General features: G+C 37.7%; 1 protein-coding gene across 7 annotated transcripts in view; it reads left to right on the forward strand.

Annotated features, from left to right (window-relative positions):
* CFAP54 (cilia and flagella associated protein 54) overlaps positions 1–24,208 on the forward strand; it is a 245,242-nt gene that overhangs the window by 15,882 nt on the left and 205,152 nt on the right. For all 7 annotated transcript variants that reach the window (XM_053921909.2, XM_024579348.3, XM_053921907.2 and 4 more), the window contains exons 5-12: positions 2,040–2,098; positions 9,371–9,514; positions 10,164–10,277; positions 10,391–10,492; positions 14,591–14,789; positions 21,145–21,326; positions 21,413–21,575; positions 22,750–22,835. In XM_053921909.2, coding sequence (XP_053777884.1) covers positions 2,040–2,098; positions 9,371–9,514; positions 10,164–10,277; positions 10,391–10,492; positions 14,591–14,789; positions 21,145–21,326; positions 21,413–21,575; positions 22,750–22,835 — 1,049 coding nt within the window. The remainder of the gene's footprint in view (positions 1–2,039; positions 2,099–9,370; positions 9,515–10,163; positions 10,278–10,390; positions 10,493–14,590; positions 14,790–21,144; positions 21,327–21,412; positions 21,576–22,749; positions 22,836–24,208) is intronic.

Below are 24,208 nucleotides of genomic sequence, written 5' to 3' on the forward strand. Positions count from 1 at the left end.
AACTGGCCCCGACTGGTATGGCTTAATTGGTTGGGCATTGTCCTGCAAAGTGAAAGGTTGCTGGTTTAATTTCCTGTCAGGGCACATGCCTGGGTTGTGGGTTTGGTCCCTGGTCTGGCTGCCTATGAGGGTCAACCAATCCATGTTTCTCTACCTCTTTCTCCCTCCTTTCCCCTCTCTCTAAAAATAAATAAAGAAAATCTTTAAAAAATAAATTGATAGTCATTTCATCAAAATATATTTAGTTTTTCCAGTTAGAACCGAACACTCCTTATCTTTTAAATGATTATCATGTATGGACATCCTTGGCTTCTTAAAATACGTAACCGATCCTGGTTCTTTCATAAAATCTGACTGGGTGTAGGAGTATTGCATAACACCTTATTTCTCAATTAACCTGAACCCAGCTAATTTACACCTTCAAATACAGATTATTTTGGTGATGGCCATCTTTGATGAAAAGGAGTCACGTGGCAAGGCAAAAAACTCACATTAGAGATTTGGTCAAAAACAAAACGGGATATCCTGAGGTCGTGAGGATTCAGTCTGTTGCATTCTGTACCAGCACTGTCCCCTTCACACTTCTGCAGTGGGAATTCGAAAGCCATGCCGAGATCCCGAACCATCAAGTAAGGTTTGTTACAGTCAGGACGCCCTAGGGCTGCTAAGGGTAAAGGCACATTTCTGAAACACAGAGGGCCCTTGTCATTCTTGAGGGCAGTCTCCCGAGGCCTCCTGAAATTCCCCAGTTCCTGTTACTGACATGTTTATACAGGCTCCTGGCCTACACCTGAGTCACATGCCTTTCCTGTATGTATCCTTACTTGGTGACTTAAAAAAAAAAAGAAACACAGTTACACAGTTTAATTTTTAAAGGTTAAAAAGAGAGGTCGACAAAGCCAGGTTGAGATAAGAATGCTGGGCTTGAGCTGTCAGGAGCCAAATTGTTTCTTCCCGGTGGATCTTACGTGAAGGAGACAACCCCATGTCATGGGGGCAGTCGCAATGAGAACGCCCAGTCCTCGAACCTTACGGGCCTGTCGCAGTCGCCATGAAGCTTATGGTGTTATACCGTAACATTTTTAAGATTTTCTTCAATATTTTTGTCACTCATTTCTGTAATTAATATTTATTTTTCTTTCAGGTGTATTTTAATCAAATGATGTGTCTTGAAGTGGATGCTGTTTTCTCAGAAGCTTCTAAAGCTTAAATGTGAATATAGGATTCATAATTGTTGAATTTTGATGGTTACGAATTTTAGATCAGAAGTTTTATAGGAAATAATTAGACCGCTTGCATTACAATTACATGCCTTTTTAAAGCTCGTTACCATCTTTTGGTAACGTTTATAGCATGATGATGTCCTTTGTCCTTAGAAAGAGATATGCTGATGTTGTTCCCTCTTCCCCAACCCAGCCTCCAGCCTTCTAGCCTTGTTTAATTAATAGCCTGAGAAAAAAATCAGACTTGAACGATGTTAAATAGGAATTGAAAATGCTGTTTTTTATTAGGGTGCTCATAGGACATACCTTAATAACAGGATAAAGATTATGAGACTGTGAATGAATATAATGCAACCTATTATGTGTTGTGACTTTTCCATTATTATGAGTTTCCATGTTGAGTATTGTGCCATGCTGATTAAATATGGATTATAATTTTATTTGGAGATAAATCTTTAGTTTTTTAACCATGAGGAAACCATGGGCAGCAATAATATTTTATATGAATTACTAAAACCACAGGGTGCACAAATTATGCTACTAAAAATGTTCTTTTGTTCACTATATTTCAAAACTTAAATATGTTGAGGCTAAAAGATTCCTGTGTCAACCTATTTTACATATGGTCATATTAGTTCTTTTAATGATTTGGTTACAAAATACTAATAAATTATTATGACTATAATTCTAATCATTACCAGAAATTCTCATGGGATCGCTTATTTTGAGAACAAAAGACTTCAACCACAGCAATTGGAATATGAAATTCTCATCATTTGACTGTAAAACATGTTAATGATCTTTTTCTTCATCTAGGTACCATTTATATTTACACCATTTGCAGAAAACTGATGATTATAGGTCAGTCTTCCAAGGTATGAAATTTACTGACAAAATATCTTCCCCATATATCCTGTTTTTCTTAAGACTTTTGTTGGCATTGAATGCTAAACAAAGAAAATTTAGTGAATATATATTATAGGCTTACTATTTTTAGTTTTACCTTAATATGATCAAGTGTAAAATTGCAGACAATACAGTATTAATGAGAAGAAAGCATTCTTAAAATTGATAGGTGTTCTCCACTGTCCATTGGTCTCTGAGAGTAGTCATAACTTGTCAGCTTGATACTGAACATCCGTCCGGCAACTGTATCCCTAGGTAGGCTGACCATCCATTCTGGCTTGCCCAGGACAGCCCTGGTTCATACATTGTCTTGGAGTGATTGTTCATGGTGCCTGCTTTCACTCTTAAAAGTGTTGTGATTTGAGAGATAAACTATGGCTACCCTATTTATGTCATACTCTGGATCTTGGACTTCATTTTTCTTGCAGAGGTTGAACTTTACTTACAGCTCACATGCTAGTGAATGAATGAATGAATGAATGAATGAATGTTAGTGTTCATTAGGGTGAAAGAACGTTTAAACTCTGTTCAGTCATGACCTGAGGGTAAAGAGACTTTATTTCATAATAAGATTCTCACTCTCCAGTATCCACTGCTAGGTTTTAGCTTGAGGCTTCTACTGACTTCTATTGTCTTCCCTACAGTGTTGGTAGCAATTTTGTCCCTAGAAGACATAATCACTCCCTGTACTCATTCTTTAGTCATTTGCATGTAGGCCAAGAAGGGAGAAGATACTCCAGTTGAGACCATGCTCAAGTTGTTACTGGAACCTGAAACATTACTGCTTTATTCTTTTTTTTAATGCTTTATTCTTTATCACACAGGTTTTTTTTCTTATTTTTTCAAAACATAGCCAAGTGTCTTAAAAGTTCACGACACTTAAAAATGGAAGCAAAGATACTTGCATGCTTAATGGATAGCAATATTTTGTTTTCTCTCTGTTTTGTTCCTCGTATTGAAAAGCTCTACTAGTGTCAGTGACTTGAACAAGACCGTGCCAGCTCTCTGAGTGTGAATTAAAATGAGGGGAGACTGTCTCACGTGTAATGGAAGTTTGGCCTACAGACTATTCTAGTGGTTCTACGTTCAGGTCCAGCCGATTTCCTAGAAAGAATTTGCCTACCCCTGTTGCCCTTGCTGTAGCAACAAACACTGCCCACAGAACCATCATAGTCTGGTCTGCTACAGCATCTGGGTGCCAGAGCTCTGAAGGGCAGGGATGTCTGCCAAAATTTAACTGTTCGTATTTGTGCTTGTCAATGCCGAGAGAATTTTAACATGATAATCATTTAAAATAATCTCTTATTTATATCCTGCATAAGACATCTCCTCTCCTCCTCATAGAACTTGAATTTCTCTCTGACAAAATAAAGGCTGAAGGAGAACAGTTTTATGGTCCCAGTCTTGTGGGATGGGAGTGAGGGGAGGCTGGAGTGCAAGAATTTCGGAGTGGTGGGTGGTTGTACAGTTGGCATTTGAAGACTGGGATGAAATTCTTTGTTTTTTCAATATAATAAGTTCAAAAAATGTTAATAATTTTCACCCAGAAATTTCTAAACCTTCAGCTTGTGAGTTGCTTCTTTGAGGGGAGGTGGTCCAACCACATCTGTGTCTTCTTGGGTCTGAAGGACCCTGATTCTGTAACTGCTTTAGGGTTCACGTCTATTATTGCATGAGACAGAGGAGAAATAGATGGGACATCCTCAGGTGCTTCCAGGTGTCACCCCAAAGAAATAGAAACCTGTTACTGTAAGATACAGGCATTATTGCTACCATTTGTTATTGTCACTGAATCCCTACTCTGTGGTAGGTATTGTGTGAAGGGCTTTGCATACATAATGACACTCATTATAGTCTTAGGGGGTAGACACTATCATTATTGTTGTCATCATCATCATCACTATCATCATTTGTTGAATGAGCGCCTATCGTTTATCAGGTAGGTGTCTAAGCACTTTTATATATTATCTCATTTAATCCTCACAGCAACCCTTTGAAAAAGGTGCTGTTACTGCTTCCATCGTATATAGATGAAGGAGGTAAGGCTCAGAAAGGTTAATTAGCTCTATGGCAAACATCTAGTTAGAAGTGTAGCGGCGGCCAGAGCCAACGCCACACTGTACTGCCTATCAGCAGCATTAGAACAATGCAGGTCTGTTGACTAAATGTAATCTTGTCAGGCCCATCCTAATTTGACTCAGTCAAATGGAGGAGCTGTGTGCAGGGGTTAGTATTTTTGACATCACTCTGTATTCCTGAAGACACCCTGAAGACCAAGACTGGCTGGGGGCTCTTCCCCAGATGAGAAGCAGCACTTGCATTTAGGGAGGGCACCAGCGTAAGCTTGGGGAACGGAGGGAGGGCAGGTTTCCAAAATCTCTTCCTAAAGACGTTCTACAATTTTGCTGCCATTTATGGTGTACTCTGTAGTTTCTCAGACATTTAAAACATTTGGCAAACATTAAAAAATACAGCAGAGGCTTTTCATTCTAAGAAAATGTTGATTTCAGTTTCATTTATGAAGTTTGTGGCTTGAACAATGATTGTCCAATTATTCCACATTCCATTCCATGAACTTCACTCCAGACTTTGACTTGCTTCCTGTTGCTGCTGGCCTCCGAGGCTGCTGTCAGTGGTGCTGCACTGCCACCCTGTGGGCGAACTGGTTAATTGTGTGCACGCCACATCTGAACCATGCTTTTGCAGGCCCCCTGTAATTTGGTTCTTCTTTCTTCTTTTTCTTCCTCTTTCTTGCCTTCTTCCTCTTTCCCTTTTTCTTCTCCCCTCCTCCTCTGCCTACCCTCCCCCCACTCCTCCTTTTCCTTCTTCCTCCTTCCTCCTTTTTAAAATGAAGAGTTAGTATAGTAAATGATTTATTTTTTTAATGTTTTTGATATCTTAAAATTTTTAATAGAGGAACATTGCCAAAAAATCTCTTCTACCAATAGTGTTTTGACCCATGCTTTTACCAGTATGACACTAACACTCTCTTCAACCTTTGCCAATCTGATGGATAAAAAACAAATGAGATTTCATTGTTCCGATTTGAATTTTCCTGCTTGTGATATAGGCACTCAAAGTCGTTTTTAGCCCTAGCTGGTGTGGCTCAGTTGGTTGGCTCATCATCCAGTAAACTGAAAGGTTGTGGGTTCGATTCCTGGTCAGGACACATGCCTAGGTTACGGGTTTGGTCCCTGGTTGGGCGTTGGGTGTGTATGAGAGGCAACCGATTGATGTTTCTCTCACATTGATATTTCTCTTTCTTTCACTCTTGCCTTCCCTTTCCCTCTCTCTAAAATGAATAAGCATGTCAAGGGTGAGGATTAAAAACAGTTTTTAATTTCCTTTTACATTTTATTTATTTACTTTTAAATTTAAATTTGTTTTTTCAAAGTTTGTTCTTTTCTATGAAGAGAACAGTTCTGCTTAAATCCCATCAATTAAAAATAGTAATAGAAATAATTTAACCTTTTAAGGGCAAAAACAAATTAAGAAGTAGTTTTTTTGGAAATGGCTTTTCATTTTAAAAATCCAAATAACAGTTGTCTAGAACCCTAAGAGGAACGATGTTTTTTCAGATCCCTAAGTGAAGAGATGGCTGTTTTTTTGTTTAAAAAGAAAAAAGACCTCCCCTTTGTCTAGTTCCCTGGGTCGTGCAAAGAATGCCTCTGCACTCTGGAGTCCGAACGCCTGCATTCCAGCTCTAGGTCCACCTCGGTCACCGCAGTTTAGCCCCGTGGAGTCCGATTAGGTTACTTTTAAGGTCCCTTATGGCACTAAAATCTATGACTTAAGGTCACTTATGCTGTCTGAGGCCAAATCCCAAAATAACATAAACAACTGGTAACCAAAGCCATTTTTATTTTGAAATGTGAAATTTCTGATTCCTGGAACCCTGAGGTCTTTGTGAAAGACATGTGCATTTACAGGAGTGAAATTTATACCTGGCTTCGTCCCATACCCTCCATACCACAACAAGCCAAATGCACAAATCCTCAATAGGGTTACTGTGCAGCAGATGTGAAAAAGCTCAAGTTTTGATAACTGTTGATTCCATATCAGTTCCCGGGGGCAGCAAGGTGAGCAAACAGTGACAACAAGACAACAGCAACAACAAAAACTATAAACACTGCAATAAAGCAACCCCAGAGGTAGAGGGGTAGTGTCCAGGACCAGGGACGGAGAGTGTCATTTTACTGTGGTCTAGTCGTACACTCCAAAAGGGCATTTGCAGCTTGGAGCAAAGCCGTAGAAGACTAACCATGAGGGCAAAGGGAAGTGCAGTTCTGGCAGTCAGAGAGGTGCTCAGGGATCTCTCTCCAGGAGGCAGAACTGGAGGAGAGGGCAGGTGGCACAGGTGCTTTCAGATTCCCAGAAGGCTGTACTTTTAAAGTGAGTTCGAATGGTCTTGTGCTGTTTCAGAAGGCATAACTAGAATTCATGCACTAGAGCTATACCAAAATGGATTTCATTTCAGGTTAAGCAAGTACTTTTCATGTCCACTGATGCCACCTGGAGGTGGGAACTCTGGGGCAGTGCAGGTGTGGGACATCAGGTGGTGGTGCTGGTGATGGTGATGGTAATGAACTTAGATTGCCTTTAGCCCTTTGATGTTATGGTTATTCAAAACAGTTCCATATTTGGCACCATGAATGGAAAGTTAAATGAAAGTCAGTCAGTCAGCAAATATTTGTTGTGTGTCTACATGCCAGATAAAGTTCTAGGGGCTGGGGATACAGTGATGAAAAAGATAGACAAGATCCATTTTCGAAGTGAACTTACATTCTAGTGAGATGGGCTTATATCCAGTGGACAGCCAACAAATATTACAATGCTGTGTCAAGCCCTGCTCTACTTCTGGAATCCGAACTGACCAGACTGTGGAGGATTCTGCCTTTCAGGCTTCTTTCTCATAGGTGTGTTTCTCATAGAAGCAAGCTGAGCTGCTTGCACAGGAAATATATACACTGTCTTTGAAGACTCCAAAGATAGCAGTAGGTTCTGAGTCTATTTTTACTATTAAATATTCCATCAATCTGGTAAGCCTTCTGAATGCATGTGCAGCTCCTGGGCCTTTTCACTGACTTGCCTTTTCAAAATGGGTCCGACTACTATACATATACTTTTCTTTAATTAATTCCTTAATTACTGAAGGCGGAATTTGTTACTGGAAGAGGGACTTAATTCTGTTGTCCAAATTTATTATCATCATTTTCTTGAGAATCTAGAATATGTATGAGCTCTCCCTTGGTTGGTTCTGATGATTTGGGGGTTGTTCAATGAATTCATTTAATAGCACTTGGGAATATTTGCTAGGTACTGTTCTAGGTGCTGGTGATATAATAATGAATAATGCATTATTCCTATTTTTAAAGACATCGCAGTCTGGAATCACACACATGAGAATACTAATGCTATTGGATATGACATATGTATCTATAAAGTACATGCAAATCATACACACAACACAGTCACATAGAGACAGAAATGAGGCCGTACTCATTTCTGTCTAATGATGTTAGAGAATATTAACAACTGGTTCTCTTACCTCTTACTCTTTCTCTTCCTTCTTCCTCTGCTCCTCCTGTTCCTTCATTTCTCCTGCTTCCCCTTCCTCCTTCTTTGTCTTCGTTGTCATTACCAAGGCTAACACTTACTATGTTTACTATGTTCGAAGCATTTAGTGCATATTAACTTATTCAATCTTCAAACAGTCCTAATTACTGTTATATCTATATGGGTGAGGTTCCTGAGGCATATGGAGTTTAAAAATTATCCAAAGTAACCCTGCTAGTAGTGGAGGTAGTGTTTCAGCCTCAAAGGACAGGTAGAGGGGCCAGCAGAGTGAGCAAAGACAATCATATTTGGTACACTAAAGGTGTGTTTTGTGGATTGGAAAGCATTTTGGACCAGCTTTAAGTATATGATGGAAGGTCAAGAGTAGTGGGGTGTGGGGTAAGGCAGGAATGATTTTTGCATGTCCTATGAAAGGCTTGTACTTTGTCATATATGCAGTAGGGAGCAATTGATGTGTCTTCAACACAAGGGTGACCCAACCCAGTTTGTGTATTAAAAAGATAACTGTGAGGTAGGGAGGGCGTATAAGGAAGGGGTGTGTGAGAAGTGCAACGGCCAGACCAAAGACAGGGAGACGAGGGAGGAAGTATCCAGTAGTCCAGGAAGTCCCGCATGGTTGAGGTTGATATTTCCATGGATATAAATTAGGATTTGATATCCCGAGATATCTAGCTCACAAATTCTTGTTTTTATACTAGTAATGTTTGTTATAACAGTATGTGGAGCTTAGACCAAGTTCCTTCTTATATTCAGTCAAATGAAGGCAATATAATCCAATTACTCTTTGAGCTTTTGGAATATTTTTGAAGAAAGAAAAAAGACTGAAAAAGTTAACTGCAGAATTCATGTAGTCAAAGAGTGTTTCCCAGTATAGGGTTTGTGAGGATGATATGTGCAAAAAGAAATGATGGTGGATTTGTGGGGAAAAGTCATTCAGCTAAAATAGCACAAGAGGCTCTTACATGTATAGGAGTTACATATATATTCCTACAGAGAGACCAGTAACAATGAGGACCTTTTCCCCATTGCACCTTGGGAATAATTACCCTGCAAACAGACACCATTTATGGAATGTGCCAGATACCATCCCCGTACGCCATGTACCTTGTCTTCTGCATAACAGCACTGGGCGGATGTGTTAAAATGCCCATTTTAAAGATAAGAGAGCTGAGATTCGTGAGGTAAAACGACACAGCTACTAGGTGATAAATTTGGGACTGAAACTTATATCTATTTGATTCTAGTCTTCAGCTGTTTCTACCAAGTATCACAGGCCCCAGACTGTAAGCATTTTCCATTTTTCCTATCCTGATATACCAGTTTCTTTTCAAAACAATACATTGATTCCATGCCAGCTAATAATAATTGTATTGTTGGAATTAACCCCCATACTATTGTGGACACTTGATATATATTAATAAAAATGAGCTGAATCCATAGGACTTTGGAGCTATGAAGGAAGACATTCTAAAATGGTCAACTTGAGATTTCGAGTTGTATAAATTATTCTTTAACTTTTTAAATGCTTGTGTTTTCTCGATACCATCTTTGGCGTAAGTAGTTAGCAACTTGTGCTCACAAGTTAAAACCTGATTATGTTGAATAAAAGTCATAATTATTGGCTTTAAGTGGAAACATACTCAATGGTGCCCTTTCTTTCTCAGGCCTTGGAATATCTCCTGTGGGCCAGCATGTGCATGGAATCCTCAGTCCCCCTGCTGTCTGTCAGGTACTTGACCTGGAGAGCTACTCTTTACACTGCCGTCTGCCAGTGCTGCTATGACTGCCAAGCGAGCATTCATGGGGAGGTATGCTCCTTTTTAATTCGGGGGATAGCGATATTTTAAAGTGAAACTTATGCAGCATATTCTTCTTTAGCTGTCCAGCAAGAAAAACATACACAAACAAACAAACCCAAAGAACTGCAGTGAAGCAAAGACAAAAGTTCCAGGCTTAATCTGCAGAAACTCGCTTGGCTTCTCCATTCTGTTATCTGTTGGCCTGCTGTCTTCTCTTTCCTTTGTTCTCTCTGGGCACTTCCACCTTCTCTGCCTCTCTTCTGGGTAAGATTTCTGATATCTTTCCTTCCTCATTGTATTCTTGTATGCAATTCACTTTCCTTCCCTGCTGAGTTTTCTTTTTTGCATTCAATATTATTTTGTATTAGGTAGGTACTGAAAATATCAGTATCAGAATTTGACTTTCCTTATTTTAAACATTTCTTAATTCATAAAAGTAGCATATCTGACACTTTATTGAGTTCAGATCTGCAGAATTTAGTGTGCTTTTAGGAAATGACAGACTAGATAGCTATTGTGGTGTGGAGAGTCAGCGTCAGCCCAGAGTTTAATTCATCGATTAAATCCAGTTCTGGGGGAATAAAACGTACTGTCTTGATTCATTTTTAATCACTGTACTCTTACTTAAAATGATTAAATTTATTTTAATTGCATATAGTCATTTGCTCGGCGTGCTTTAGCTAAAATTGATGAATTAAGGCAACTGGAGTTAATGGGTTCCTCCAAATCATCAGAAGAATCCAGAAGAGATTATAGAGAAGCCACGATAAAGGTATAAACGTTTCACGAAATAAAAGAAATTTACTGCACTCTACAGTTGAAATGCTACATGTGAATAGATGCATCCCATGGTTACTTCATACATGATTCTTCTTTTTGAGGCAGATGGCAGTGATGATCTTCAAAAGAGGAGTATTTGAATCCAGAAGAAAAAACAAGAATTTCTTTAGACCAAAGATAAGAGTGAACCTAAGGGAAGTACAAACTGTAAGTCTAAGGGTGTCTTCTCCATTTCAGACTCTTCTGTTGTATACTTGTGTTATGCCACCACATCTTTTAAGCTTGGTCACTAAACATTAAGCCCTGCATCTTATTCTCTGCTCCAGCAGCAAACAGAGAGAATACCTTCCCAATTTGGACACGACCTCACTTCAACCCTTTCTCAAAGCTTTTGTACCTTCATACAATCCCAGTTCTATAACTTCAAAGGACAAGAAGCTGAAGAAGCCCCTGGGAAGGTTCAAGTGCACAGGTCTTTGAGTGCTTCTGCAGGGGCCTTTGTCTTTGACTGCTTGGTGCTAGCTGAGAAGGTTTTCAGGTTAGAGAGAAAGTGGAGGCACCTTTTCTCATCTGCTTCAGGTTGCACTTTTGGGAGTGTTTAGGAACTAGGTCATAGTGTAGCAATAAACTACCCCCATATCTTGGTGGCTTCAAACAACCATTTATTTCCCATTGGAGTCAAGTTATTCTGGGTATCAGGAGGTTCCGCTCATGACTGCTGCTCAGGGCCAGGTTGAGGAGCAGTCCTCATTTAGAAAACTGCTGGTTATTCTGTCAGAGGGGAGGTAAGAGAGCTTTGGAGGATATCACCCAGGCAGTTACACCCAGCATGGAAGTGACGGCAGTTCATGCTTTCCACATGTCAGACCTCATGGCACAACCTCTTCCAGCCTCAAATGTATGTGGTGAACAGCACCAAGGCGAGGGCCATCACAGGAGGGGACTGGGACCAAGTCATGCCTTGGGGGGCCCTCTGCCTTTTCTCCCTCCTTCCTTTCTCCTTCTCCCACTGTCTTCCCTTTGCCTTTCTGAATCTCAGTGTTCTTTCAGGTTAGTTCTATACTTCTTTGAAGCCTTCCCTGACTGTTCTAGTAGTCAGCCCTCTTCTGTGAGCTTCTTCATAGGGACTGAAAATGTAAGTGACGGGGAAGAAGACGAGTAGTTCTGATGTAAGAGTAGTAGAATCTCAGGGTGCGGAAGGGATTTGAGGAATCATGTGGTTCAGTCCTCGTCTATTACAGATGGGGAAACATATCCCAGAGTGTTTATGTTACTGGCTCAAGATCACAAAGGCAGCTGCCGGCAGCCCTAGGATCAGAACCTACTCCAGTGCTGTCTTACTGCCACAGTGACTGCTGTTCTCTTAACTCATTTCTTCTTCTATCATTTAGGACTAATTTTCTCTTTTAAAAAAATTTTAGATAAATCAATATTTAAATTCAGGTATTATTTGGATATTACAGCTGTCTATTGCTGCTTAGTGTGACCATGACACATTGATGACGGAGCCCAGAAGTGCATTTCATACTGCCCTGTACATCATATCCCCTTACCCGCCAGTGGTGTGTAATTAATTGGGGGGGTGGTGACTTCCCAAATTATAGATAGTTTCATGGATGAGCTGTTGAAATGTCAGCATCTGGTGTTATTAAGTAGTAATGCTATCGTGTTTGTAAGAGAGCAGGGGACAATTCTTTCTTTCTCACTAGCATTTTATTTTCCTCTGAGCAAACCAAATTTAGGTATTCAAAGCTGCAAGATTGCCGTTAATTAGCATATTATTAGGACTTGATTTATAATCATCCTGGTGTAAAAATTAAATATATTTTCAAGAAAAATGTTTAAAATTCCAGGTAATATTACATTAAATATAATTTATTTCTGGTTTTCTTTAAGATAATTATTATATGGAAATTTCTGGTGGTATCTTTTTAGGAAAAAATTATAATTGTTTAGCAGGTAGTTTTTACAGAGAATAATGGACATAACCCTTTCTATAAAGTCATAGTGTATTACCTTGATGTATAGTTTGAAGAATGTCCTGCTTTATATGTATGAAGTAATTTTATTGTTTCTTATAAAAGAAATTCCAATTTGTATTAAATTTATTTTATAAAACATTTTTGAGTTTTTAAGTCAGTAACTCAGTAAATCATTATGGCTTTCAAAGGATTCTTTTAAAGGAATACTGATTGAGACTCCTAATGATTGACTCTTTAGTGATTCATTCAATAAATATTTTTAAAGAACAAGGTAGATAAAGATTACATTCTAGTGGAGAAATTACATAATAAATAAAATAATCGTAGCTTGTCTTGAGTATTAAGGAGGAAATAATGGTAGTGATGAGTTGCATGTAAAGCCCTTAGAATGTTCCTGGCATGTAGTAGGTCCTCAGTAAATATTAGCTATGGCTATTGTTTATTTTTCATTCATTCATTTTTATAGCCATATATTGAACACTTACCATTGTTTCAGGTGTGGTAGAATATAGAAAAGACTTCACCTGCAGTTCTGTCTTTTTGAATGGCTTTAGAATAATGAGCAGGATTTGACCAGACAGGAAAAGAGGGGGAAACAGTCTAAGTAAAGGATTAGAAGAGGATCATAACTTGGAAGCAGGAGTGAGCAAAGTTTATTGGGGACAGTGACAAACTTGACTGGGGTAGGTGTACTGTGTTGGGAAATTAACATAATGCATCGTCTGGAGTAAATGTCATGGAAATCGTAGTGTTTAGAAGTGGAACAGACCTTATGGATTGCGTTATTCAGCTTCTCATGTGTCCTGACATTTTTAACGATGATCTTACAGACCATATGAAGTATATGTTCCAGAATCTGTCTAGTATTTTTATAACTATTATTTTAGCTGTTTCCAGTTCTTTGCTGTTATAAATATTGGTGTAATCAGCATCTTCAAGTATATATATTTTCTATCTTTAATTTCCTGTGTATAACATTCAAGGTACAGGATTTGAATCACAGGCTATAGTTTTATTTCTCTTGATATATCTTGCCAAATTAACTTCTAAAATAGGTTCTCCAGGGTGACAACCTGCATGTACCAATTTTGCCATAAACTATCATTATTTGGACATTGTCATTTTTTTGGCATTCTTTATTTTTTATAATTCATTTTCAATAAAATGGCTTGTTTTAATTTTACTTTTCATATTCAACTTTCCCTTATATTTGTGTCTACTCATTTTTTTGTGAATTATCTTTCAGTATTTGAAAGATAATCTTATCTTTCTACTAGAGCTTTTAACTTTTTAAAATATATTTGAATGAACTCATTGTTTTTTAGACATTAATATTTTGCTTGTCATGCTTGACAATCCATTTTTATTGCTTTGACTTTAAATCTTTTTTATAGATCTTAAAAAATTTATATTTTAAAATCCTTTGCTTGGTATTCATCTATAGATCTGATATTCTCTTCTGCTTTTTGCTATGTTTCCTATGATATTTTAAAAAGCAAGTTCACTCTCATCTATTTGGGTTTTATTTCTGCTTTTGTTTTTCTGTCTTTCTGACTTTGCCTCAAGAAGAGGAAAGTAGCAAAGGAATCATAGGGAATGTGACAGGTATGTTCTAACTGGACAGGGATTCTAGGGAAGCCACCTAGAGCTGCCCTTCTTATTTCCAGGTAATTTGTCAGAATAAAGCATGGAGGCAGGCCGTCAGGAGGGAAGTCCTTCCAGGCTCATACATGGCAGAGTGGCTGGGAATTCACACAGGGCTCTGACAGTCACTAGCTTATTAGTAAACAGCTGGCCAACACAAGACCAGTTATTTAAACTATAAAATATTGTTTCAAATTTGGGTTTGAGGATCCTGCATCAGAATTTCCAGCAAGTGTTTATTGAGAATGTCTCACTCAGGCCCACTGCTCCTCTGGAGAAGTGGTCTGTGAATCTAAAAAGCACTCCTGACAGATTCTCAGGCAACCGAAGTTCGAGTATCATTTCCTAAGGGTACCACGTGTGGTAATGAGGGTGTCACAAAGCATCTGGCGATTGATGCTGCCCTCATAAAAAGGTAGTAATAAACAGCCTTTTTATGCTGCCTTGGAAACACAAACATGTAAAAAAAATAGCAAAGTCTTTGATGTGACGGCAACACAACATAAACCTTAATGGAGTCTGGAATAACACCTCGACAATGAAAATCATAAAAGCAGCCATCTCATTGATAGGTTAACCACTCTCTCTTTTAGCATTAATTAAACATGTCTTACTTTGCTTAATAATATCAGACATTATAGAACTATTTTAAATGGACTGTATTTTTTTTTAATTACAGTTGCCGTGGCCACGCACCGTCACAGAACGGTTGTTGGATGAGATGTTTGATAGCACCGCAGCCCGGTTTCTGGCTGTCTTGGAAGCTCTTTCTGACTCAAATAGGCGAACACTCCAAGTTGGGCCCATTGTTACGGATGAAGTAGAAGTTCGTGATGTTGTCTCAGAACTGTTCTTAGCAGGAAGAGAACTTTTAATAAGTAAATAAGTTATTAAAATACTATTTTATTGTAGAACAAGAGCAAGAAAAGTTTTTAGTGTGGGAGTTCACACATGAGCTCATATCCAACTTTCATTAATCTTGAATTCAGAAAGCTTGCTAAATTCAATGAATAGTTCAAGTAATTTATTAGTGGATTTTCTTTTGGATTTTTGCATATATAATCATCTGTGCATAATAATAATTTTATTTCTTTCTACTTAGAAATTTCTTTCTTTCTTATATTTCTTGACCTATTGCACTGGATAGGATCTCCAATAAAACATGGAATGAAAGTGGTAATAGCAGATACCTGTCTAATTTATGATCAAATAATAGAAAGCTTTCAACATATTACCATTGATTTTGATATTTGCTAAAGGATTTTTTAAAAAAGGTATCATTGTACCAATGAAGGAGTTTGGTTTTAGTCTTGGTTTGCTAAGAGTTTTTTTTTTTTTTTTTTAACTTTGAATAGTTGTTGAATTTTTATCACAGGCCTTTTCTGGACCTAAAGAGATTTATTGAGTTGATCAAATGGCTTCTCTCTTTTCTGTCTGTTAATGTGAATAAGATTGATTGCTTACCTAAACGTTAAGCTCCCTGTATTTTTGGAATAAACTAATGTGGAGGTGAGGATAATCCTTTTGATATATTGCTTGATTTTTATTTTTGCTGATGTTTAATATTTCTGCCTCTCTGTTCATGAGAGAGATTTTCTTGCAAAGTCCTTTTTAGATTTTGCTATCAAGGTCATGTTGGCCTCATGAAAGGAACTGAAATGTACATCCTCTTTCTCTGTTGTTAGTATCTGGAAGAGTTGGTGTCTGATTGGTATTACTTCTTACCGAATGTTTGGTTAAGGCATTTGGGCCTGGAATTTTCTTTGTGGGGAGGTTTTTAACTAGGGATTAAATTTCTTCCATAGATATAAAATGACTAGGCTTTCTTTCTATTTAAAAAATCTAAAAAAAAAAAAATCTATCAGTTTGGTATATTGTACTTTTCCTGAAAATTTTTGATTTTATCTTATGTTTCCAAATTTTAGTTAAATTTTTAATTCTAGTTATGATCTTTGTAACATCTGTAAGATCTGTAGTGTAATGGGGCCCTCTTTTTCATTCCCGATGGTGACAATTTTGCCTTTTCTCTCATTTCATCAGTTTTACCAGGAGTCTACCAATTTCATTAGTCTTTTCAAAGAGCAGTATTTAACTTTGTTTATCCTCTCTACTGTATATTTATTTTTCATATTAATAATTTCTGTTCTTTATTATTTTCATTATTTTACGTTCTTAGCTTTATTCTGTTGATTTAAAAAAATTCATTGACTTGGAAACTTAGATCATTTATTTTCAGGATTTATCCTTATTTAATATTTCCATATTAAGACGTTTCTCTCTAAATGCAGCTGTAGTTATGTACCTAAAGTTTTGATGTAACATACCTTCATTATCATTTAGTTAAGAATATTTTCTAATTCTCATTGTGATTTCTTCTGTGATATATGAGTTATGAGTCAAAACATATGGAGACTTTCTAAAATTTATTATTATTACTGATTTCTAGCTTAATTATTCAGTGGTCAGAGAAGCATGCTCTGTATTATTTGAAACCATTGAAATTTGTTGAGATGTTGCTTTATAGCCTAACTTGTGATCAGTTTTAGTAAATAATCTTTATGTACTTGAGAAGATTATGTATTCTTTGCTGTTGGCTGCATTGCTTTTTACACACACACATACATGCACATATACATTAAGTTTGTAAATAGCGTAGTTAAATCTCCTCTATTCTTACTGATTTGTTGGTTTGCTTGTTTGTAAATTGCTGAGAGAGATGTGTTAACATAGTCTGCTATGCGTTTCTGTTGGTGTGGAACTTCGTTACAACGCAGGGAATGTGTATGTTTTCCTGTAGCAGATACTGTTTGCCAAAGTGGTATTTTACCAATTTATACTCCCATCATCATTTTATGAGCATTTTAATTGCCCCAGATTCTGATTATGTTTTTTAATATTGTCTATTCTCATGTGAATCCAGTTAATATTCCACTAAGGAATAAACTTGCATTTCTCTGATGACTGCTGAAGTTGAGCCCCTTTCCTTACTTTTCTCTACCACTTGACTATCCTGCCCTGTGAAGTGCCCGTTCAGATCTCTGGGAGACCATTGAGAGCATGTGGCCACTGGTTGACCTGTGAGCTGGACCCAGGCAGTCAGAGGCTCTTTGACCCCCACCCCGTCCTTGGAATGCGTGTCCTGCCTACTATTCCTGTACTAGCAGCCATTTCAAGGGTACAGCTTTGAGAGACTCGGGTGTTGTTGAGACCGCCTGGACAGTATATGATTGACCCAGATGAGGCCTCTATATCAATTTTGGGTGGGCAGGTATGGAAATATCCTCATCTTGTGGCCATCTGAGACAAGACTCGTAAGTAAGTCCCTTTGTTTATTAAAACTGTCACCTGCTAACATGGAGGTCTACCTCTTTGTTCTCCCCTTGACCTGTTTACTGGACCCAATTTGCAAACTAGCAAGGTCTTTTTCCATTTTTCTATTGGAGTCTTTGCTTTTTCTGTGACTGGTTTAGGAATTCTGTATAGATTCTGGATGCAAGATTTTATTGAAAACTTGTATTGGTGGCTTGCCTTTTCATCCTCTTAATTATAGCTGTTAAGGAACAAGAATTTGTTTTCTGTGTGTGTGTGTGTTCAATATATATTCATTCATTTGATGGGTACCCTCTTTATGTCTGGTGGTCTCTTAGGTTCTGTGGGTACAATTGTAAATAGAATGTAGTTACTGGTTTGAAGAACCTGCAGCCTGGATATAGGACATGGGTAAGTAGGGATCCAGTCCTGGTTTTATCTTCTAAAATATGGTAAGACTGTAAAGGGAAATGTAATCTTAATGCATACTTTGAGCTTTTTGTTCTTCTACACTATGTTTGTGCCAGAATCTGTAGCTATAATTCATTCCTTTTTCCTTTCCTCTGCTGTAATGCTGCAGTGAATCTTCCTCTGATCCAGTCTTCTGGGAGTGGGTCCGAACTGCTTCGGTTTGGGGCTATTATTCCTTTACACTGCAAAGAGCATTCTTGCACATATTCCTTAGAACACAGGTTCAGAGGGTTTTCAAGGGGATATAGTTGGTAGTGCAATGACATCATATTGTTTAGAATTTATCTATGACTTTACCAGACAACGCAGAATTGCTTTCCGAAGTTGATGCTCAAGAGCAGTGAGTGAGAGTTCCCATGGTTCCTTGTTTTGTCTGATACTCGGTATTCTCATTTTAAAAATTTGCCGGTCTGGTAGATATGAAGATAAAAGCATAGCGATGTGTTTCTATGCTTTATTTTGAAGTTATACATAGCCTCTTGTGAAGTTGGGTCCTAGATCTATGGCTTTGAGTGTAGATTCTCCATGAATAGTTTTTTCTCCTGTACTCAGAGTTGAAGCCCACAGAGCCAAGTTTAGGTTTTCTCACTTGGTCTTTGTGTTCTGGTTCACATTTTCACTTAGTCTTTAATTGGAACAGGAATTCTTAATTTCAACGTAGTCTAATTTATCAACATATCCTTTATAGCTACCCATTTTTTTTGTGTCATATTTCAGAAACCTCTGCTACCCCAATATCATAAAGGTATATTTCTTTATTTTCTTCTGGAAACTTTATTTTACCTCTCACATTAGGCCTAAATTTGGGTCCTTTTTATTGGTATGAGAAATGAATCCAGGTTGGTTTATTTCTATATCATAGGCGATTGATACAGCACCATTTATTGAAGAGACCCTCCTTTCCCTTTGCCTATAGTACCCCTTTGTCGTAAACGAGGTGACCATGTGGCTTTCTTCACTTAAGATAGTTCCCTTGAGATGTACTCAAGTTGTTGTGTGTAGTAATAATTCATTTCTTAGTATTGCAGAGTAGTAGTCCATGTGTCCTGGTTTGTATAACTATTCACCTGTTGAAGGACCTTTGAGTTATTTCCAGTCGTTGGCTGTTAGGAATAAAGCCACTGTGAACATTTGAGTACAGGTCTTTGTGTGAACAGGAGTTTTCATTTCTCTGGGATAAATGCTCAAGAGTACAAATGTTGGGTCATTTGCTAAGTAAGTGCCTGTTTAGTTTTGTAAGAAACTGCCATACTGTTTTCCAGGATGATTGCACTATTCTACATCCTGACGAACAATGTGTGAATGGTCCAATTTCATAGCATCCTTGACAGTATTTGGTGTCATCAGTGTTTTTTCTAGCCATTCTGAGAGGTGTATAGTGATATTTCACTGCGGCTTTAATTTGCTTTTCCCCGATGGCTAACAATGCTGAACATCTTTTCACATGCTTATTTTTTCACTTGCCGTCTTTGGACCATCTTCCTCTGCGGGGTCTTTTGCCTGTTTCCTAATTGCATTGTTCATTTTTTCTGTTGCATTTTGAGAGTTCTTTGTGTGTCCTAGATACAAACCCTTGTTACTGCTTTTTAAGAGAGTAAATATATTAAGGTGTTCCCTCATCCTTACTTACTTTTTAACTACTTCTTCATAAATTAATTTCTTTTTGCTCATATACAAACTTTAAGAACTTTGAAATAGTTTTGCTGGGTATAATTTTTGCTTAAAAATTTGTTCCTCTTAAAATTTTAGAGATATTTCTCCATAATCTTGCATGTGGTGTTGGGAAGTCTGTTTAAATCTTGTCTAATAGATTTAGCTTTTACATTTTGCTCTTATCAATGATGTTCTTACATTTCATTATACGGGGTCCAGGCATGGGTTTAATAATACAGAAGGTACTTTGAGGTCTTACATCTTCAATTTGTCATGTTACTTCTTCACTCCTATTGCTATCTTCACTTTTCTTAATTCTCCAAGGGTCTTAATAGGCAAATGTTAACACATCCACTTTCCATATCTTATTTATTTTATTTTTTTTCTGTATTCCTTTCTGTTGGCTTCTGAGAAGGTGTCTCAATCTGATTTTCTGCATCACTAATTTGTTCTTTGATTCTTACTTTTCTATTCCATCCATCTATTGAATTCTGCTTCAGTAATAACATACTTTATACCAAGTATCCATTTGATTCTCTTCTACATCAGTTTACTCTTGCTTTGTGTTTCTAGTATTCTCTTATTTCCTTGAGAGAATACTTATTAAGCTTAAGTTGTTGTTTACTCTGTTCCGTTTTTATGCTTCCTTTGGTAAAGGATGTCCTTTGTGGTTTTGTTTCAAGGAATTAGTGCTTTTAATTTTCTTTGTTCATGAGCCTACCTTCTGCCGCTTTGGAACATCAGCTGAGTTGGTGATAATGTATGCCTGGAAGGAGGGGTGAAAGCTAAGACCCCAACCTTAGCTTGTGTACTTCTAAGTGAGCTTAGGACGTGTGTGTGTGTACTTGCGTGCACATGCCCATGTGAGAGCAGGGAGCTCCTGTGCCAGTTGGGGCTCATCTTCACAAGGAAAATACAAGACCGCAGATAAGAATTCCCTTGACTTCCTTCACCCAAACCTGAAAATTTACCTTCATCTGAATTCATTCTTTCCACCGTCTCTTATTAAAATGTAAGGCATGTTCCTTTTTAGACTTTTAAACCTAATCTCTCCAAACCATTCATGTCCTCTTTCAACTTCCTTTCTGTATTTCTTCCTCTTGTTATAGTCAGATTTATCGAAAAATTGTCTATTTTTCACTGTCCCCAATTTTTCTTCCTGCTTGCGCATAAGCAGTCTTCTGTCCTTAGCCCACTACTGAGAATGCCCTGACAACCTCTTTATTGCTCCACACAAGGGTCGCTTTTCAGTGCTCTTTCCCCTTTACTCTCTGTAGTATTCGTTGCTGTTGACTACTCCCTTATCTCCAAACATTCTTTGCTGCCTGTTCTCTCTCTTCCCTTTTCTTACATGTCGGTGTTCCTTACCATTCTGTCCTAGGCAGCAGTGCATGGTCCATGGAGGATCCTGTCACTTGCTGTGGATACATAATGATGACCATAAAAGCTATATATATTCCTAGTTTAGATCCCTTTCCCGAGCTTACGGTGTGTAATATCCAGCTGCCTATTTGAGTAGTTAACTCTTTCTGATTCTCTGTTTGACATTTCGTGAGTAGCCTTCCCTGACTGCTCTCATAGCCTAAACCATGTGCTTGATGCCCTTCCAATTTGTTTCCACAGCACCCTGAATTCGCCCACTAAGATTACTTGTTCCTCCCACTAGTGTAAGTTCTGTGAAGGCCTGGACCGTGTGTCTTTTCCATTGTTCCCCTATTGCCTCACAGTGGCTGCTGGTTAATATTTAGTAAATATTTCTTTGCATGAGTGACATTCAAACCCCTCTCTTTCCTTTCCTAGTGGCAAGTACTGGTGTAGATGGAATGCTTGGTTTTCCAAAAACATCTCTTCTGGAACTTACTATAAAAAGAAAAAATGTCATTTCTATGGATGCTGCTGTGAAATTTATAAAATTAGCTTTTACCTATGAGGAATGGAGTTTATTTGAATCTGCAGCTGGTCAGCTTATTGATTTTCTCCAGGTAATATGTGCAAAATCATTCATTTGTTTTTATATTGTTAAGATGACTTTGAATTACTGATTAACTTGTGGGTATACTTCTCTTAGGGACAGGATGATCCAGAGTCAAAGAAAGCAGAGAAGGATTTAACTCTTCTTATTGCAATGGAACCTGTAATCAATGTAAAGAGGAACAAAGGGTTGATACTTCCTTTAGAAAACTACAAAGAAGGACAGTCAGCTTTTTACGTTAGAAAAATTGCTTTTCATGGTGAGTATTTATTTGCTTTTTTGAAAAATTAAGATAATTTTCTCTGATAACATATGCTCTTTATGGGTAAGGTGAGAGGATGTTCAAGGCGGTGGGAGCAGGAAGTACAAGGGTCCTGAGGTGCTTGGTTGTAGAAGGGAGAGCAAGGAGGCACGTGTGGCTGGCGTGCACTGTGGTGGAATTTGAGGATGTGGAGGAGATGAGGTCAGAGAAATACCTGGGTGCCTCATCTTGCAGGATCCTGGGCCCTGTTAAGGATGATGGGTTTTATCCTGAGCGGTGGTTTTGAGTAGCAGAAGGAGCTCCTTCTTAGCTGTGGCTTTGTTGGTAGGTGAGAGACCAGCAGGGCAGTAAATCAAAAGCCATTAGTTTACTTTGGTAAGGGAAGGTTTGGTGGTCTCCCCTCTCTTTCCAGCATGCAGTTTTCCCTTTTAGTACTTTTTTAATCTAAAAATGTTATTTTTTTAAAAAAGATTTTATTTGTTTATCTTTAGAGAGAGGGGAAAAGAGAGAGAAAGAGAGGGAGAGAAACATCAATGTGTGGTTGCTTCTTGCACGCCCCCCACCTGGGGACCTGGCCCACAACTCAGGCATGTGCCGTGACTGGGAATCAATCCAGCGACCCTTTGGTTCTCAGGCCGGGACTCAATCTACTGAGCCACACCAGCCAGGGCAAAAAGTTATTGTTTATGTAATTGAAAAAAATGTAGCCTCTATTTTTTAGACCAATGAAAACAATTTAATTCCATGTTTTTAATGGTTTATCATGTTCTTAGGGCATAGTATGGCTGCTCAATTATAGTAAATAATTTGTATTAAGTAATGGTGTATTTTTCCTAGTGGTTTTTGAATATATATTTTTGTTATTTTTATTTCAACTGCCATGTTTTGTATATTTTAATATTATAAACCTCTTCACTTCCATTTTGGACATAGTTGGCATAGATTGTACAATAGATTCAAGATGATAATAATACCAATGATAATAGTCCATTTTAATTGGAGCCCACTTTGAGTAGTTTCCATATAGAAGCATCTGAAGTATCTTACGGACATAATGTGTGCTCAAATATCATTTGTGTCATTTTTAGTAGAATTTCTGTTTCTGTGCTTTTTCTATTGGGAATTTTGTAATTGACTTTTTGCTTAATTTTCCTTTACTTTATGAATGGAGATACTTGCATGAAGACTTACGGATGTTCAGAAGATATTTTCCATTTAGCAACAACCCTGTATTCCTGTGTCTGCATCTCTCCCCAGGTGAAATAGCTATTTGGATAGTTTTAATAGTGTTATTAAAGGAGGCTATTAAACCTAATTTAAGTCCAATTTAAAATATCACAAGAATTGGACCTTCCCCAAATTTCATATTTTTTAATCTTTATAATAAGAGATTAAGTTATGTCCTGACTTGCAATTTGAAGTCTCTTTTTATTATTGTCATGATTTTGAGTGTCAGTCTGTTTCCTTTTGGGCAAATTTTAGGCTACCTGTATTTCTAAGGGTGAAGGAAAGGAGGCAGTGGTTTTAATGTACAGTTAATATTCTCACCGCGTTCAGTACATGAGCACAAAGCCTGGTTATTATTGGGATCGCACCGTACATGGTGGCCTGTATTTAGAAATGACCTGTTTGTAGGTGTGCATGCTTAAGTAAAGCTAGGACAGTACTGGTTTTAAAACCAAATCCTGGGGATCTCCAGGCCTTCTCTGAGATTTCCCTGGGGGCCTAGGTTTGGGTAGTAACACCCTGGCCTGTTTTATTTAGTTTTTGTTAGTTGAGATTCTGATGGAATTCTATTTGAAAATTTTATTTTACTGTTATAAAAATGTCTGAAAACTGCAATTATAAAACATTATATTAATTTTTGTTCAGGTAAGTGAAACACAGTGAGGGGCTTGAGAAGTTCTACTGTATAAGTGTTTTCTATTTCTTCTGAGTTTATTAGATTATGTTATAACCTGGGACAGGTATTTAATTTTGAAAAAAGATATTTGGTAGTAAATATAATGATCATAGTGAGACAGCTAAACCAAAAACTTTTAATCAAGGCCGAACAGAGCAAGGCATTTTCACCTATCTGCCTTTTAAAAAATCATGCATGTTTTAGTCCAGTTCAGTTCAATTCAGTAAACATTTATCGATCTCTGTTACGTTCTCAAACACTGTACTAACGGTGCTCCATCTACAAGTTAAATCTTAGAGCTGCCCCAAAGGAGCTCAGTTTTATTTGTTTTCATCATAAACTCATTATCTTTCTAGTTCAGATATAATCAGTAACTTTATATTCCTTTGAAAAGAGACAAGTAGCTGATTTGACAGGAGATATACTTGTTCTGGATCATCTGTCGATACCCAATGTGACATTCTGGTTAATTCCTTCATGTCTCTTTTCCCTGGTCTGTATCTTTCCCACCTCCCATTTCCTCTTCTCTTGCTACTTCATCCCCCCCCATTCTTTATTATGATAATATAGGACTTTTAAATGGAAAGAGAATATAAACATTTCAAGTTTGGTTTACAGACTAGCTAAAGCTGTTAGAGACTTCTTTTTCAGAGAGACAGAAGTAACCTAGAGCATTCCTTAAGACTCAGGTCTCTGGAGCTAGACTGCATGGGTTTGAATCCCAGCT

This window comes from Desmodus rotundus, chromosome 3 (assembly GCF_022682495.2).
Source record: "Desmodus rotundus isolate HL8 chromosome 3, HLdesRot8A.1, whole genome shotgun sequence".
NCBI classification, from domain to species: Eukaryota; Metazoa; Chordata; class Mammalia; order Chiroptera; family Phyllostomidae; genus Desmodus; species Desmodus rotundus.